The sequence below is a fragment of the Seriola aureovittata genome, chromosome 13, assembly GCF_021018895.1.
Source record: "Seriola aureovittata isolate HTS-2021-v1 ecotype China chromosome 13, ASM2101889v1, whole genome shotgun sequence".
Lineage (NCBI taxonomy): Eukaryota > Metazoa > Chordata > Actinopteri > Carangiformes > Carangidae > Seriola > Seriola aureovittata.
The window spans coordinates 4467558-4485000 of NC_079376.1; the positions used below are offsets into that span (position 1 = coordinate 4467558).

Sequence of the window (17443 nt, forward strand, 5' to 3'; positions counted from 1 at the left end):
TTCTGACAACAAATGGTTGTTCGACAGCTCATGAAATATTCTGATGTCGGAGTCTGGGAGGGGTCCGTGAAGGTAGCTTAATCCAGCCCAGCCGCTGAGTAGCCATTTTGGTCCCACCTAAAACAGACAGACCAGCTTCACTTTGGGCCGCCGGAGATGGAAGAAACCGAGCCGACGGCGAGTATTTCAGCCACCGAAACCGTTTGAATCCCTCCAAGAAATACCCACCGGTGACACTCGACGCCATGGCTTGTTTCTAGACAGAGTTATTTTTGTGAGAAAAAAAAGCCTGGGGCGATTTTTGGAAGTGGCGACCGACAGCGCCTTAACGTTAGTTTAGTAAGCTACACTGAGTCAAACCCAAACGGGCAAACGGACACTGATTTCGTTTGAACACGGGCCATGAACGGTGTGTACGCGTCATGTAAATATTGAACATAAGATTATTATGCTCATTTCTTTTCGGTGTTTAACAGTTCAGGTGCTCGGCTCTTAACACGTCCGGTCTGGTTTGAAAATTGTCACGATCCATGCTGAGACTGTTTCCCCGGAGAGAGCTGCAAAGCAAAGCAATAATTTCATTTTTCGGCTGAGAAGGTGTCGGTGGATTTTGGACATCAGACGGCGACTGGTAAAAGGAAGGACGATTAAAAGATGTCAACAAAAACTCCTTTGCCTACGGTCAACGAGAAGGTGACGGAAAGTGTAAGTATAAAGGGTTGTTTATTGGGGTATTTTAGTAGCTGTACTTTGCTTTGTTGTTGTGCAATATCATCAAACTACTTAGAGAATTAGGTGAATATTTTACTGAAATTGTGGCTGATCTGTTGCATTTTTGGACTGGAAGGTAGCTAATGTGTTTTACACGGGGGTTTTACACTTTGTTGGTAAATCGTAAACAAGCATATCCTCTACGTCAATCACGCCCTGGAATTTTCACAAGTGTTAATATTCTGATTTATTTGCACATAAATCATATTATTATTATTCACGGGGACTAATACATTTTAATATGACTGCAGGTTGATTAAGAGGTAGTCAGGATATTTAGGCCCAACCGCGAACAAAACTACAGTACTTTGCCTGCTGGTTCTGGCAGGCAACAGTAGTTTCTGTTCTGGCTGGCTACTGGCTCGCCCAGCTGTCACTCAAATGTTTCAACCGCTCAGCTTCCAAATATGGGCTCATTATCCCGCCCCCTCGTGACCAATAGAATCTTCCCTCTGAAAGAGTGTTTCATTGTAAGAATAAGGGCTTCCGGTCAGGATTTTCAAAATTAAACTCGCCTTTATGTACATATAGAAACATTTAATAAGTTAAACTCCAAAATGAACGCGATGTACAGGGAGAATCAATAGATATTTACCTAACTGTTATCATTTTAAATGTATTTTAATTCTTAACATACAAGTTCACCAAGCACCCTCAGCTAGGCCCCTCGCCTCGTTCCACACCTCTGACTCACTGTCCTCATGTCAAGCTTTTTTGGTGATTCAAATGAACAATGAATTGAAAGAAAATGGTAACTTAGTCGGATAAACTGGTGATCAGTTTGAAATTATGTCTTAAAAATGTATTACTTTCTCTCACCAATAGCCATACGACCAGATAAAATTACAACCTTTGTTTTACGAAAGGTAAACAAAAAAAAAGTGAGCTTCTCTAATGTATACAGTCTTAATTATAATCTTTTAAGCTGTTTGTTGATGACATTATCTCTTGATGGCCAGAAAATGAATCTGCAACAGTATTGGTCATTTGTCCAACAAGCAGCGCACAATCCAAAGATATTTAATTCACAACCATACAAAACAGAACCAGGAAATCCTGACAAATGTTTATAATTATTATTCAAACTTTTTTTTTTTTCACAATTTGAATTGGTAACAAACCCTTCTCACAGTATTATTACTACAGTATTATTATTACTCTTCTGTTTGCCATGTGCTTCTGTTGAATTCAGTGGTTTTTCTAAATTCATTTTCAATTTATCGCCTTTTTTTTTTTTTTAATCTTTGCCAATAATCCCCCTTTTTCTTTCCATATCCCATCTGTGTAACTGCAGCCATGTAACGCCATGTGATATCATCAAAATCTCATGACTCATCACAGTAGCAGCAGAGAGTCAGCTGGCGATAAGACTTATACTGCACAAACGGAGCACTGAGGGTGATAAGATGTGGTGAATCTTTATTGACCCCTCTGGGGGAATTAGGCCGTTACAGTAGCTGCTAATGTAAAGATTCAGTAGCCGGTAAAACGGTGTTTAAGGAAGTTCAAACAATTATTAAAACAGAAAAAATTACAATCTGTGATAGTAGTGATGCAATGATAAGGCAATTAATTGATCAGTCGATTGAATTGCCACATGTTTTGATAATTGATTAATAATTTAAGTCATTTAAAAAAAAATTCTTGGGTTTTGGACTGTGTTAGTCTGTGTTTGGACGATCCTTCTCATTATCAGTTAATCTGCTGATCATTTTCACAATTGACTGATTCCTTTGTTACATACCACGTCAGAAAATCGTGAAATAACACAATTTCCGATATTCCTCTGCAATGTCATCAAATGTCTTGTTGTGTCCGACCGACAGTCCAAAACTGTGATATTCACTTTACTATCATCTTAGATCAAGAAAAGCTGCAAATTGTCTTTTTGAGAAGCCAGACCAGTAGAATTGGAAAATGACTTAAAATGATTCATTGATCACTAAAAGGGCTGCTGATTAATTTTCAGCCTTTAATTAATTGATAATGACTATAATGTTAGTTGCAGGTCTAATTAGAATAAAGTATGAACAATTATTTTGCTGCCAATTTCAGCATTACACTGTATAAGAGCCAGATACTCCCACAATAAGACATGGAGGACTTTTTATGCCCCCAACGCAGAGAAAGCAACTGGCCACACGCTTTTATTTTGAAAGGGTAGTGTCTGGTGTCCGGTTTTGGTGTCTCTCCCTTCAGCAGGCTTGACTCAGATCAGTGCATTCCCCCTCCTGCTGTCTCCCTCTCTGTGTCTCTGTGGTTATCGGGGCTCTGAGTAGGGAAAATCTGGTGTTGTGGGAATCTCTATGGGCATCATCAACAGGGCAGAGTGTTTTCCTGTTAAAACATGACGGGCTCTCAGGCAGCCAGGAGACACCGCAGCTTTGTGAGTAACCACTGAAAAGGAAAGGGAGATTTTTTCCTTGTTCTTACAGGAAGTTGTCAGCCTGAAAAATGGAAATGGGTTTTTTTCTTTTTTCTTTTAGAAAATGTAGATGTTTATGTGTCCTTTCTATGTTAAAAAAACTGCATCTTAATGTTCCTACAGGCGTTTCTTTTTCCAGTGTGTCTTTGGTATTCAACAGTGACCTTATCCTAGTTGATGGTATTTTTATCTCCACTGCTATCACTGTAGAAGTCCTAAAATATTCCTTTAGTGACTTAAAGTGTCTGTGCTGCTTGGTAGAGAGTTTAAAGTGACCTTATTGTGGTTTATGACATTTTATAACTCCTCTGACATCTTTAAAATGTTCTTATGGGGAGTTTTAATGTCTGCAGTGTTTATTAAGTTTATTATGACCTTGTCCTACCTTCCCGCTGATCTTCTGAGGTACTCTTAAAGAGACCTGATATTGGCTGTAGTATCTGCATAGTATCGCATAGAGTTATTTGTGACTACTTTAATTATGTGACTACAGATTTTTAAAAATTGGATTTGGATTGAAAACATAAAGTATAGTTAGTTAGTGTTAGTAATGGTGTTTCTTGCTTATCATGTGCCTTTTTATATACAGTTATAGGTTTGCATGAGCGTCTACACTCTTGTTAATTTTCCCACTTTATCACTGTCCCTTTCATTGTCTCCAGGGTGAATGGGGTCAGTTTGGTTGGGGGTGGGAGGGGTAGAGCCGGGCGGGGCAGAGGGCACCGCCACTGTTAATGAGACATCAGTGGGACAGTCGATCTATCAGATTTTTTTTTTTTTTTTTTTTAGTTGTAGGGACACGGGGTTGCTTTTGAACACACCACCCAAAAAATCAATCCCTCCATTGGTGGTGCTGTCAGTGCTGTGCAGCACAAAGTCATGACGCCGACTTCTTTCTCAAGCCGAGCAGTTTATCTTGATTTGCACGATAAAGATCCGATCCAGAACTGAATGCATTGGGTTTTTAAAAAGGTAATTGGTAAACAGGAGTTCCCACAGTGTTTACAGGTGGTGCCTACAACAAAGACCACCTCCTCTCGGATCATTAATACACACCGATGACATGTCGGGCTCCAACTAACAATTATTTTCATTATCGATTAATCTCATCAATTAATTTCTCGATTAGTGGAACAATACCCATCACAGTTTCCTAGAGCTGAAGCTGACGTCTTGAAATCGCTTTTTTTGTCCAAAAATCAGCTCAAAACCCAAAGATAGTCAGTTTACTGTCACTCAAGGCAAAGAAAAGCAGCAAAAAATACATGATTGTCAATCTGGAATCTTTTTAGCTTCAAAAACGATTATAAAAATAGTTGCAGATTAATTTTCCGACCATTGATTAATTGCTGCAGCTCTAATGTCATTCAGGTAAAATAGAGCAGAGATGATGTTTCTCAAAACAAATGCCAGACATTTAATGAGTGTGAATAATGTTCAAACTGTGATCTACCAGCAAAACTGATGATGAAGAGATGCATCAAGATCTGGGTCGTTTACCGGCTCTGTTAAATAATTATTTTGGGGGTCAATGAGAGCAGCAGTGTGGTGAAAGCATCTGAACCAGACTGCTCTTATGGATTGACCTTTTAACTCTCAGTAACCTTTTTTAAACTTTTATTTGTTTCTGTTTGCTCTGCTCTGCTTCCTGTTTTCAAAAAGGCTGCATGCCAACCACAGGATGTAACACTGACAGAAGTTGCCAGCCACTTAATGTTCAAATTCACTATTTAGTCTTTCGACAAGGCAAGTTTATTTTTATATGACCATGTCAAAAATATGGTTTACATGTGACAAATGCATAAAAACTAAATTCAAAACACAATGAAAGGAGGAAAATAAAGCAAAAGACTCTTAGGAACACTTTTAGTTTTTACTCTGTGTGACCTGCTAAAACATTAACCAGTTATTGGTTAAAACAGGACGAGAAAAATGGGAAGACAAGAGGCATAGATATCTGAAACAAGCACAAACAAAAAACTGATTGCTGCTCTTCACCCTGGTCACATATTTTCAGTTTAGTTGACAGATACTTCTGCGAGAATGTGACCTTCATTAATACTTGGAAGCCGGAGACCAGACGAGTCTTTTCAGGGAAATTTGCAAGATGCATTTTGTGCAGTTTGAGAATCGTCAGTAGATTCTTGGCAGGAAAGTTAAGTGATAAAAAAAAGTGTTTGTCTTTATTATGATTTCAGTAACTTGTTGATTTGGCTGATGATTTATTTCAGAGCTGTAACAATCAGTTGATCGAGAGAAAATTCACCTGCAACAATTTTGATAATGGATGAATCATTTTAATACATTTTTAAGAAAGCAATAAGCTGATTCCAGTGTCTTAAATGTGTTTTCTGTGGTCTTATATGAAAGTAAACTGAATATCTTTGGATTTAGATCTTTTTATTTGGATCAAACAAACATTTTTAAGACGTCACAGAGGATGCTGGGTATTTGTGATGGACATCTTTCACTATTTTCTGACATTTAATCGACCGATTAATCAGATTACAGAGAATTATCACTTTCAAATTAACAATAAAAAAGTACCAAAGCAATGGTAAATGAACGTATTATCTTCCCCTGGTTTTGAGGCTCTGATACTTTGTGGAAACGGGGAAACTGCCTGGAAAACACAGAGTTTATCAGCCATCTGTCTTTGTCTGGATGCAAAACCATAAATATCCTAAGTGGATATGTCACTGTGGGTCAACATGAGTCACCGCTGATGCATGTAGAAGATTTCACAGAATGTACCATTCAACCGACCAGCAATCATCTGAAATAACGTGTCTTTTCCACAGCACACGTCACACAGCAATGGGCGTCAGGAGATCGGCACGCGCTCGGCCCGGACCGGCGTGCGATCGCGCAGCTCGGAGGAGCAGCAGCAGCCCCACGTAGGCAACTACCGGCTGCTCAAAACCATCGGCAAGGGCAACTTTGCCAAGGTCAAACTGGCCCGACACATCCTCACCGGCAGAGAGGTGAGAGTCACAGAGACACTGAAGTGTTTTATGAAGAGTCAAGTCAAGTTTAAGGTTCTTAAAATATGTAAAGAAGAAGAAAATCGGGCTAATTTTCTGTTTGAAGACATAAATTTGAACAGCCCAAGAGGGTATAATATAAACAAAGTGGACAAATAACAATGTAGATGGTAGATGTGTATAATCTTGAGTACTTGTTTGATAAAATTATATTAATTTACACTCTTTTTAAATGACAAATGCAACAAATCAAGCTCTGTAAATGTTAAAACTCAAACTCAAAAAACTGTTTTCTGCTGACATGTACTCTAAGCAGCCACTTTATTAGGTACACCTGTACAGTCTCGTGCAATCCAATACGACCCTCCTACAGAAAATGGACTTCAAAGTTTTTGTTGAAACTTTCATAGAGGTGTTAGTTGTTATGTTTTAGCTCAGAGAGTTAGTGGTTCTGCTGAACTGGACTACATCCTATTCAGAGGTGTTTCTAATATCCTGCTCCTCTCATGTAGATAAAACAGGAAGGACAAAAAATGTATATGTTAATAATGAAATATAATAATGTAGTCCTGTACAACACCACCTTTAACTACAACCTCAATGATAAATAGATAATTTACAATTTTTGAACGTCACCGAAAATGGAACAATATAAACTTTTTAAGATGTTTAGTCAGAGCTGTTTCATTGGATTACCTTCGATTGTAAAGGTGTACCTAATAAAATGGCCATTAGGAGGATATGAAAACTTTCTCTTTTCTATTGCACATGCAAATAAAGTAGAAAATGAAGTCAAAACATTTGCAAGATAAGATCAACACCATGAAATAATACTTCTAGAAGATGTAGCCTACAGAAAAACCACTGATGATTTCAGCTGTTTAAGCCTGAATACCATCCAACCGTTAGATTATATTTTCTGCTGCTATTCCCATTAAATTTCAATGCTCAAATTTTGAACTTCAGTATCCCCTGAAATGAATAACTAATTTAGACCACCATAACACACTACATGAACAACACTGAAACTCTTCCTTGGAAAACTTTATCAGTGTTTGCAGCCTCTTCAAACAGCTAATGAGCTCATGCCTGCAATTTCATGGGGGGGGGGGTGCCGGACCGATACTCAGTCTTACTCAACTAAGCTCATACCAGCTCCCAGGGCTGGCTACTGTACCTCAATGCTTCTTTTGTACGGACCAAAATGTGTCCGTATCTCATCAAATCAAAAAAACTGAATGTCTGGCCAGATTTGTAATCTTGTTTGCTCATTCTGTGACCAGACGGTTCCTGATTTAATTCAGAATTTTGCCAATTATAGAGCGTTTTATTGAGGCACAATTTGTATGACTGCTCATATTTAGACAACGTTTAACATTATAAAACTTTTAAAAACGACTTAAGAAAGAAGAAAATCCTTACAGTAAGGTATCAAAAGAAGTTATGTGGATAGTGTCAGCAGTAGCATCAGTGAAATCTTCTAACAATGCTCAGCTCTACCATCTGCGAATACAACCAGGTTCATCGCTCTAAACCTTGTTGGCAGTAATGGATGTTTTCAGGGCGAGCCTTTGCTGCTGAGCATTTGATTTGTTCATAATTGATGAAGAGAAAGAGCAAGCTTCTTCTGAACACAGCGTACGACATTTAACGAAGCGGCGGTGCCCCCCCCCCCCCCCCCCCGATCCCCTCCTGATTCTTTCATTAATTATTCTGTAGTTGCTTTTTGCCATACTTCATCTCGAGGAGGATGTTGAAACAGTCTCGGATTGACTTTAAAAGCTATAAACTGTGGTTTATCCAGTGTTTTCTCCTATAAGAAATATGAATTTTCTGTTCTGCTTTGCCCCTTTTTAATGTCAGTTTCCCTTCCTGAGCTTGTTGTGTCTCTTCTATTTGATTCCACTTCCTCTTTTTTACACTTCTCCTCTGCTGTTATGTCCCATTTAGCTCAGTTTCGATGCTTTTTTTTCTCTCCACAGGTGGCAATTAAGATAATAGACAAGACGCAGCTGAACCCAAACAGCCTTCAGAAGGTAATTTACCCCCCCCCTCCCTCCTCCTCTCTCTCTTCACTTATACTCTCATGCTGTGGCAGAATTCATTTACTAATTCATGAAGCACAACAGATTGAGTATTAATTGTGTAAATGGGAAGCGGGGCATGCTGGGACGGAGCATGTGTTCTTCATATAGCTTCCTGGGGTGACTTAAGAGCTTTTATTATTTCAGTGTGATGCTTTTGCAGCCGAGGAGACGATTCAGCTCCACACTGAGTGCCCCACTTAGGTTTATACATGAAGACTTTGGACTGTAAAGCTTGTTAAAGGAGACTGTATCTGTGTTTCATTGCAGTTCAGCCAGCACAGGAATAGAAGGGCAAATTCAAAGTGTTTAAGAAAGTTTAGATTTGTCCCCATGAAGGCTTTTCTGCTGCAAGTGGCTGTTTTTAATTTTCTCTGTCATTAATGGTGTTTCTCTGAACATCTGTTAGCCTCCCTTCCCTCTACCTTTTTCCAGTTCATGCTGTTTGGTTGTCATGCAACTGGGAGTGACAGTTTTGTTTTCCTTGTTAAATCAACCAAATCAGGAAGCGGGTTTGCTTTTAAAATGCAAATTTCACAGGCTGAGAGTGAATGCTGCTTTTGCTGCCCAGTGAATAGCAGTTTCACTTTACAGTTTGAAGTCAGCGAGTTGAGAATGAGCTGCCCATAGCCCTGTTTCTCTTTTCTTTTTATGTGTACACTCATTAGCAAGGGAGATGTGTGTGTGTGTGTGTGTGTGTGTGTGTGTGTGTGTGTGTGTGTGTGTGTGTGTGTGTGTGTGTGTGTGTGTGTGTGTGTGTGTGTGTGTGTGTGTGTGCGCATGTGCGTGTGTGTGTGTGTGTGTGTGTGTGTGTTGTGTGTGTGTGTGTGCGCATGTGCGTGTGTGTGTGCGCACATGGTTGTTTTGATCTGTGCCGCTGTACATTTTGGCTCTGTCTCTCGGCCTGGAAGTCATTTCGGGGAAGTCGGAGTGATATCGACTCAGCTGCTGCAACTCCGGAGGCTTTTTTCTTTTGCTCATCAGACGAGATAGGAGGGGATGGGGCAGAGCTTGGCGGCTGCTGCTGTTGCTGGTGGTGACGGCGATGATGTTGGGTGTTGATGTTCAACTGGCCCCCGCCGCCCCGGCTCGTCTCTCCCTCGTCCCTCTCAGCGGTCGGCTAGTGGTTTTCCATCAGTTTTTCCAAAGCTCCATTGATTCTGGCTTTTGTATCTCGGAGGCCCGGGCCCTTTGGCATTGGCTGTGACACTACTCTGACAGAAAAACACTGAGTCATGACAGCGCTGTTCACGGAAGCACAAAGCGTGAGGCTTTTGTCGGCGGTCCTTGTTGTTTTTAGGTTACTGCTTTGTCACAGTCAAGGAAAAGAAAAACTCTCTTCATTTGTCAGGTTATTTTTCCTGCTGCTCCAACAGGGATATAAAGATTTCTCTTGATGTTTATTTTAAGGAACTGGAACACACTTGAAACGAGAAACTACATTTAATACTTCTTAGTACTTTTTCATGATTGACACGTAAAATGTTCCCGTTCCTGTCACATGTTTCTATTTATAGGCAGCTTTCTCTGCCTTTTCCTTTTTCTTTCTCGAGTGGTGAGTCGGAGATTCAGAGTTGAAGGAAATCCTGACATGGATTAGATTTGTGGCTTATTTTATGGGTATGACGCTCGGTGATTGAGCCCGGGCCCTGATCTTGAGGGTTTCAGATCTACGAGGGTCACTCACATTAAAGGAATAGTTCAACTTTTTCCAAAATGCAGTTATTCGCTTTCAAGCTGAAAGTTTGATGAGAAAATCAATACCAGTCATGTCTGTTCGGTGAATATGAAGCCAAGGCCATTAGCCAATTAGCTTAGCTTTGCATAAAGCCTGGAAACGAGGGGGGGGGGGGCAGTTTGTCCGGTTCTCTCTCATGGCGACTCGACTCTAATATCATGACCCGCACAGAACCACAACGTTTTGCTGAACCACTTTGGTTTTTCTACAAATCAAACAAATCAGATGTAACATATTAATTAGTGAGTTTTAGAGATCGTCCAAAACAGACCAGTGGTAAACCTACCTGAGCCCGACGTGCATCAATTCATTTTCCGAAAAAAAAGACAGACCTGATCTGAGGTGGACGTGAGCGCGGCCCGACCCGACCCGACCCAAGAATGATTAGACCTGATCTAAATGAGGTCACCCAAAGTGACCATGACAGAGAGAACACAAACAATCTATCAATTCATTTGATCAATTAACAATCAGTAGAGGTGGAAAATAGCCCCAGTACAATAATAACAATTCTCTAAATGTCCTATGAACAAATGTAAAGTTTAGAGGCTACGCTTCAAAGACACATTTATATAAATAACTGAAAGTCTGAATTCGACTTCTCGTACCAACAAAACACAAAACGTTCTGTGACTAGCAGAAATCTTGTGGGCTAATGTTTTTCCTAAAATAAGTTCAGTTCCCTCAACAGAACAAAGCTCCAGTGAACAAGAAAGAGAATAAGCATATTTAATCAGCCAGTCGTGATTTCTCTCAACCTCCTCTAATCACTAAAAACTATTAAAAATGCCCCAATGAGCCACATCCTGGCACCGTTTCTGTAAACACACAACACCAAATGCACCAAATGTGTATTCATTCGCTGAAATTAGTTCCCAACAAACGCACTTTTTTTCTCCTGTGTAAGTAATATTTGCTAAAAACTACAGTTCTCAGCTGTTTTTAGGAAATTACTGAGCATTAAATATGAGTATTAGTGAGCTGCTTTTTAAAGATGTACATGTCTTCAGTAGAAACCAATGGACTTGGAGCCGAGAGCCACAGAGCGGCCGGGGAAGTTGGAAAGTATCGAGAGACAGACTGACGCTGTGTCGGTTTTGGTCTTTTCATGGGGTTTTTAGGCAATGAATGAATGATGAATATAAAAAGTCAAACTTATCCTTTTTTTTAAAAACATTTCTACTTGTGCTGTTTTGAGGCCTTTGTTGAAAGTGTGGGCTGAACACCATCGTGCAGCTCCGGGTTTTGTGCATCAGATGTTGTGTTCAGGTTCAGATGAGCTTTAAAGGAGCGGGTCTCGTGTTTATTTTCCTCTACGCTCGTCTCTGCCTCCGAGTCGCTGCTGCTGAAACAGCCAGCCTGCATCAGAGCCGGCACCGCTGTGTCCTGACCTCTTATGTAACTGGAGGAATTGGCGAGAGGCTGATAGCGGGGGATATCGTCTCCGAAGCCTAAATGTTTATTTTCAGCCTCTGTTCTTAATAGTTTGGAGGAGCTGAGTCGACGTTCACATCTGTCACTGGCTCCTGGCGAGCTGCTCCCACTCTGTTCCTCCCGCTCTGTCCTGATTCAGCACGCTCGGGGTTCTTGTTGTCGTCCAGGTCAAGGGTCAGGGAGGGAGTGTGACACTTGGAAGTCTTGATTAAATCTAAACACTGTCCATCAGATGGTTGGAGTCCGGGACAACCTCAGCTCCCCGTGCCCAGGTTTTTCTTTTCATGAAGTGGTTGTAGAGCCGATACTAAAGCCTGAACAGGAAAAACGTATATATATTTTATTTTAATAACTGCTATGATACGGCAGGATACATATTAGCAGTATTTATGGATGGGATTCAGTAGCATGTTATTGAATGTGAATTATTTTGAATCTGTTTATTAAGTAGTGTGTTTGGCGTAAAACATTGAAGACATAAATGTCATGTTTTTATTTCACCCAGCACAGTTTTATCTGACAAAACCTGATACTTAAGAATCTAGTTTCTTCTAATCACTTTAATAACACAGTTGGTCTGGTATAAAACAGAGAAAATCAGAAACATAGGAACTTTTATAGTCACAGTGGCACCAACAGATTGCTTGATTATCAAAATAGTTATCAGTTTTCCTTTTACCACTTAAGCAGCGACGGATGTGGATGTTTTTAGATTTTCAGCCTGTAAAAATTATTCAAATGAAACGATCTCGGACAGTCCGGCTGTGACAAACCTGAGACAAGTACACATGGTTTTGTTTCAGGGTTGGGAAACACTGTACTTAATTGGTCTGGCGGGAGAAGATTCAAAAAGTTGGTGCTGAGGTTTTGTGTTTCTCTTTGCAGCAGTCGAATCGACAAAAGGCGTCTTTTTATTTGTGGCCTCATAACTTCAAAAATCTGAGACGAACCTGTTTTCTTTAAAGTGTCCTGCCCTTAGTGTGATTGCAGGAGTAAATTTGATCCATAGTGTTTATTCCCTCAGGTTGATTAGCTTGTTCCCCAGTAAAGCTCAAACGTTATTGTTCTCGTCTGGACAGATAACTGCACTGAGGAGCAGCCTCTCCTGCTTAGAAAGCTGAGGTTAGCACAATGTACTGAAGGTAAACTGCAGCCTGGATGTTTTTGTCTGAAGTGAAATAAACTCAAGGGGTCAATTACAGCAAAAAAAAAAAAAAAAAAAAAAGAAAAACTGTACAGACATCCGTCGTTCTGAGCTGATGTTGCAGGGGCTGTAATCCGATTTGCTGTGACTCACCTCAAAGTCCCTGGACCTGGTGGGATGAAACCAAAAAGCAAACGATCTAATGTTGAGCCCACAGGATTTTGTTTACAAGCCTCACAACACTTGTAATTGAGGCTGTGCTAGCTGAAACAGGGAAGGAGTTTTCCACTAAGATGTGGACTGTGTGTGTGTGTGTGTGTGTGTGTGTGTGTGTGTGTGTGTGTGTGTGTGTGTGTGTGTGTGTGTGTGTGTGTGTGTGTGTGTGTGTGTGTGTGTGTGTGTGTGTGTGTGTGTGTGTGTGTGTGTGTGACTTCACCCTCAAACTGTGCGTCGTTTGGCCCGAAGACGCCGTGTATTGATCACAAGACACATTGCGTAATGGGGACAGCTGTGCATCATTGCGGTGGTATGACTGGATCATCAGCAGGTTTACGTCCTCGGCCTAATGGTTGGATTATGTGGTGAATCATCTCTGCCTCTCTCTGGTGTTTTTCTCACTAATTCTGTTTACGGCATAACATACCTGACAAAGTATTCCCATACACTCGTTTGTGTCAGAGAGCTCGTATCTGCTATGTAGGGCAGCACAGACTGTGCCAAAAAAAAACAAAAAAAAAACTTCACAAAGTCACACAGTTTTTGAGAAGAGACTCTCGTGTACTCGTCTCTTACAGACAAAACGAACTACCTTGAACTGATTTGTCCCGCGGCTCAGTTGTAGTTTCTCTCCAGTCGCCAGGTGACGAGGGGGTTCCCAGTGTCGCACAGGAAAACACCAGCTCACATTTATTCCTCTGCACTTACTGGAGCTCAGGAGAGTATTTTCAGGATAATGATGGGCAGAGCCAGATCACAGGCAGAGTGTAATGACAGTGAGGAGACCTCAGGCTCACTCCAGAGCTCCTCTTCCCCTCCTCCTCCTCCTCCTCCTCCTCTTCGTCAGCAGCCAGACTCGTCCTGGCTCAGTTCGTCAACATGGCTTCCAAACCGGTCGACTCCATCCTGAAGGCCTCGCTGACTGGAGTTCATAATTAACCCTTCACTTGTCTCTGAAAAGTGGAGTGAAGTGAGATTTATAATCTCAGCGTCTCCCACAGCCGACGATCTTCGGAGGATTTCAGTGTTTAAGCTACTATTTCAGAATCATGTGATTTCAAGCGATGCTTATCTTTACAGCCGTGTTTTGTGTTTAAGTTGTTTTCTGGACAAACACAGGAGGATACAGAGAAACGGCAGCCATAGAATATCTTTTTAGAAGAACAACAAATATTACGCCACTTTGAAAGCATCCAATTAGGGTTGCAATTAGAGATTTTCCATAATCTATTGACTTTTGTGTTGATTAATTTCTTTGGCTATGAGGTGTCCAAATTAAAAAATAGCCCATCACCCCGAAGCAGTTTTTCTTAATATCGTACTTTTTTTTTTTGGAACCTGTACTGTACAAACATTTCAACATAATATTCCACCATTTATTTCTGGGTATCCCAAAGGTCCATAAACAAATATCCATAATTTCCCATATAATCCACAGCATGGTCGTGCTGACCCTCCTGTCACTGGCTGCCCTTAATTGCTCGTTAAGTTTCATGAGCCTCAGCTGTGGCCTTAATGGGACATGCATGTAGCTCTACAGGTGTTTACAAATAACACAAAAAACATAAATGTGATTATGCACAATGGACCTCAACCAAACGTAACATATTACATTTAATATTGGGAGTTCGAGGGAGTCAGGTCCTGCCAAGATGGCGACGACGGGAGCAGCTCACTCTGAGATTTAAAACCACTTTTCAGAAACCTGTGGGTGACGTCACAGAGGCTGCGTCCATCTTTATTTACAGTCTACGCTGTACTGTGAGTGTCATGTGACAGTTTTGGTCCAATCATGATCAAGACATCTGCGCCACAGTCTGCAGAGTGGACACAGTGGACGTGTTACACGAGGACAGACCTGGTTCACACTGCAGCAGGTTCTCTGTGAAACACGAGAGAGACCTTAAACAACGAGCGTCTCTCCACATTTTGTCAGAGCTGTGTGACTGTGTGTGTTGAAGCACCTCGGCGTGCAGCGCCGCACTGAATGTGAAAACATCACCCGCTGTTTGTCACCATCTGTTTGCCTCTCAGGCAGACACCAGGACAGAAGGCTGTGTCAGGGCGTCTCGGTGGACCCGAGGGTTCGAGGCTTCCGCGGGTTCGAATCTGTCATCGAACTTTTTGTTTTCTGCGGCACGGGACCTGCTCGCTTTCCTGACGTCGTTCATTTCACTCCCCACTGATTCAAGCTCCGAGATTAATAAGAAAAATGCTCAATTAAGCAACGATTTATCATCTTAACAAGATGTTTGAGTTTATGATCCGTCAGTTTATTAAACATCATTTTTCAGTTCAGTGACTCATTCCACAGAAAAAAGTGACACTTTAATAACTGATGAATTTTCCCTGTAAAATGCCAAGGATTTAGTTTGTTGTCATCTTAAAATATAAAGATGTAATTAATTCTTAGTGGTTATATTGATGGCTATGGCTTTAAAATGTGTAGTTTTTCATGATTGTCTTTGGTTTTTATATATTATCATATCATTATTTGTTTTATATAATAATTTATGCATCAGCAGGATTTTGAGCTGATAACCTAAATACAGTGGAAGCAGCACATGCTCTGCTGTCTGCGCTCATCCCTTCAGAAGGTGTCTGTGTCTCTATCTGTGTGTTTCCTGCCCTGCGATTTGTTCGTCGGTAAGCTAACTAGCACACGGACTACTCCGGCCCCATGAAGAATTGATGCTTTTTACATTTTTATGGAAGGGAGGAGAGGTGTAGTCAATAATAAATAGCACTCAGATCTCTTTATGCCTCGCACAGCGGAAGACTAAAAAGCATTTTTGGCCGTTACAAATCTGCTTGCCTGGTCAGTCTGAATGCTGATGGGGGAGGAGAGCGTGTTGTGACAGAGTGTCTTGTTATTAGTGTGAGGTGGGGAGATGTGATGCTGCATGTTTAACTTAATTCAAATGCTCTTCTCGACCCCCGTCTGGGAGGGGGGAGGGAGGAAGTGGGGGTGTCGGCTGTTGTCCGAGCATCTCTCAGGCTGCTTTCTGAGCTTCAGGGATTCCTGTTGTGGAGATGATGAGCCGGCGGTGACAAAATGATCACATTACCTTGACAAATGTGTTGACGTCGGCGAGCACAAGCGCCAGTGTTTGGATCTGTGAACCCATGAGCTCCTGTAATGAACCGTCTAAGAATAGGAATGAGTAATTTCAGTGTCGACGGGGGGGGGACCTGGTTACGTGTTTCCTCATCATCGAGACGTGTGAGCAGGACAGAAAAATCTGACTTGGAGCAACCCTAACTCTGATCTTGGATTTGTTTGCACAAATATAATATATTGTATTTAATATTTGATTAAATTAAATATTTAATGTTATATACGACAAAGAAAAGCATCAAATCCTCATATTTGAGATGCTGCACCTGTTAATGGTAAAATAATAATCAAAATACATACATGCCAATTAATTCCCCGTTGAACAGCTAATCAACTAATAGTTGCAGAGAACTGGGGTGTTATATATGTAGCCACCTTATATAATTACTAACTTTACTCTTTTAAGAAACTTTATTATTGTATTAATTTCACTGAAAATACATGTTAAAGAAAGTAATTGTTTAATCTCTTTCCCTCCTTTTCCTTTATTTCACATATATTTTGTGAGAAAGAAAAGAGTCAGTTTGACACTGAGAAGATTGTCTTTGTTCAGACTGATTTCCACACAATGTGCTCAAACTGTAAAGATGGACAGTTGCACAATGAGGTGGACATTTGATTCAAAAGCTTCTATTCTTGTGACACAGCTCTTGTCAGTCAGATTTCTCTTTGTATTATTGTGGTTTTTACTTGGTTGGATTGAATAATGTGGTTTATCACTTCATCTCATTTCTCTGTATAAAGTGCAAGTGTTAGTTTAATGTTCTGTCCTGAGGTTTTTCTTTTATATGTGCTCACCAAAGCAAAAATATTCGTATTAACTATATTGAAATGGTAATTAAGTGTTGAATGGTAAACCTGCAGGGTGAATTATAATTTCTTCTTTTCTCTCTTTTTTTCGTTTCAGCTCTTCAGAGAAGTTAGAATAATGAAGATCTTGAATCATCCGAATATAGGTAAGTGCACGTGAAACACGGCCGACACTGTTATCACAAGTCTGTTATAAACTTCCACACATGTACATTCGAATTTCACTCCACTGAATCATTCGTTCATTTTAAATTCAACAAGTCAGAGTTCGGCCTCTGCCCAAAGACATTTGACTTGCAGAGCTCTGACCTTTGACCTTTCTGTCCCTGGACAGTCACATGAACCACCAACATGCTGCCAGCCACTGGTTCATCAGCATGTTTTCAGTGTTGTTGAGCTTTTTCTTGCCCGTTTTTTTATTTTTTTTTAGTTTCAGCTTTGGTTCACACAGACGCTGCAGGGTGTTCTTGAGAATCAAAGAATCCTGGCAAATGTAGAAGTTTCTGTAAAAATGGCAGCCATCCAAAGTATGAGGTTGGTTAGCCGAGGTCAGACTCTTCGGCCTGTGCCAGAAACATTCTTGACATTTTATAAAATGCCCGTGACATTGAAAAAATCTGACAATAAAGTTCTCTCCGATGATTTGTGACTCGAACTTGGAGTCTTGACTCGTGTCCTCTGTGGACGACTGTCGCTGATTGATTGTGGCCGAACGTGAA

General features: G+C 40.7%; 1 protein-coding gene across 20 annotated transcripts in view; it reads left to right on the plus strand.

Moving 5' to 3' along the window:
• Positions 1 to 96: 96 nt before the first annotated feature.
• mark3a (MAP/microtubule affinity-regulating kinase 3a) overlaps positions 97 to 17443 on the plus strand; it is a 52269-nt gene continuing 34922 nt past the window's right edge. For 10 of the 20 annotated variants that reach the window (XR_008829348.1, XM_056393109.1, XM_056393112.1 and 7 more), the window contains exons 1-4: positions 98 to 705; positions 5998 to 6180; positions 8163 to 8216; positions 16822 to 16870. Coding sequence is in view for 19 of the 20 variants with exons in the window: in XM_056393109.1 (XP_056249084.1) it covers positions 655 to 705; positions 5998 to 6180; positions 8163 to 8216; positions 16822 to 16870 (337 nt within the window). In the remaining variant the exon portion in view is untranslated. Of the gene's footprint in view, positions 706 to 2419; positions 3158 to 5997; positions 6181 to 8162; positions 8217 to 16821; positions 16871 to 17443 lie in introns of those variants that run through there. The other 10 variants (XM_056393108.1, XM_056393114.1, XM_056393113.1 and 7 more) reach the window with 3 other exon arrangements.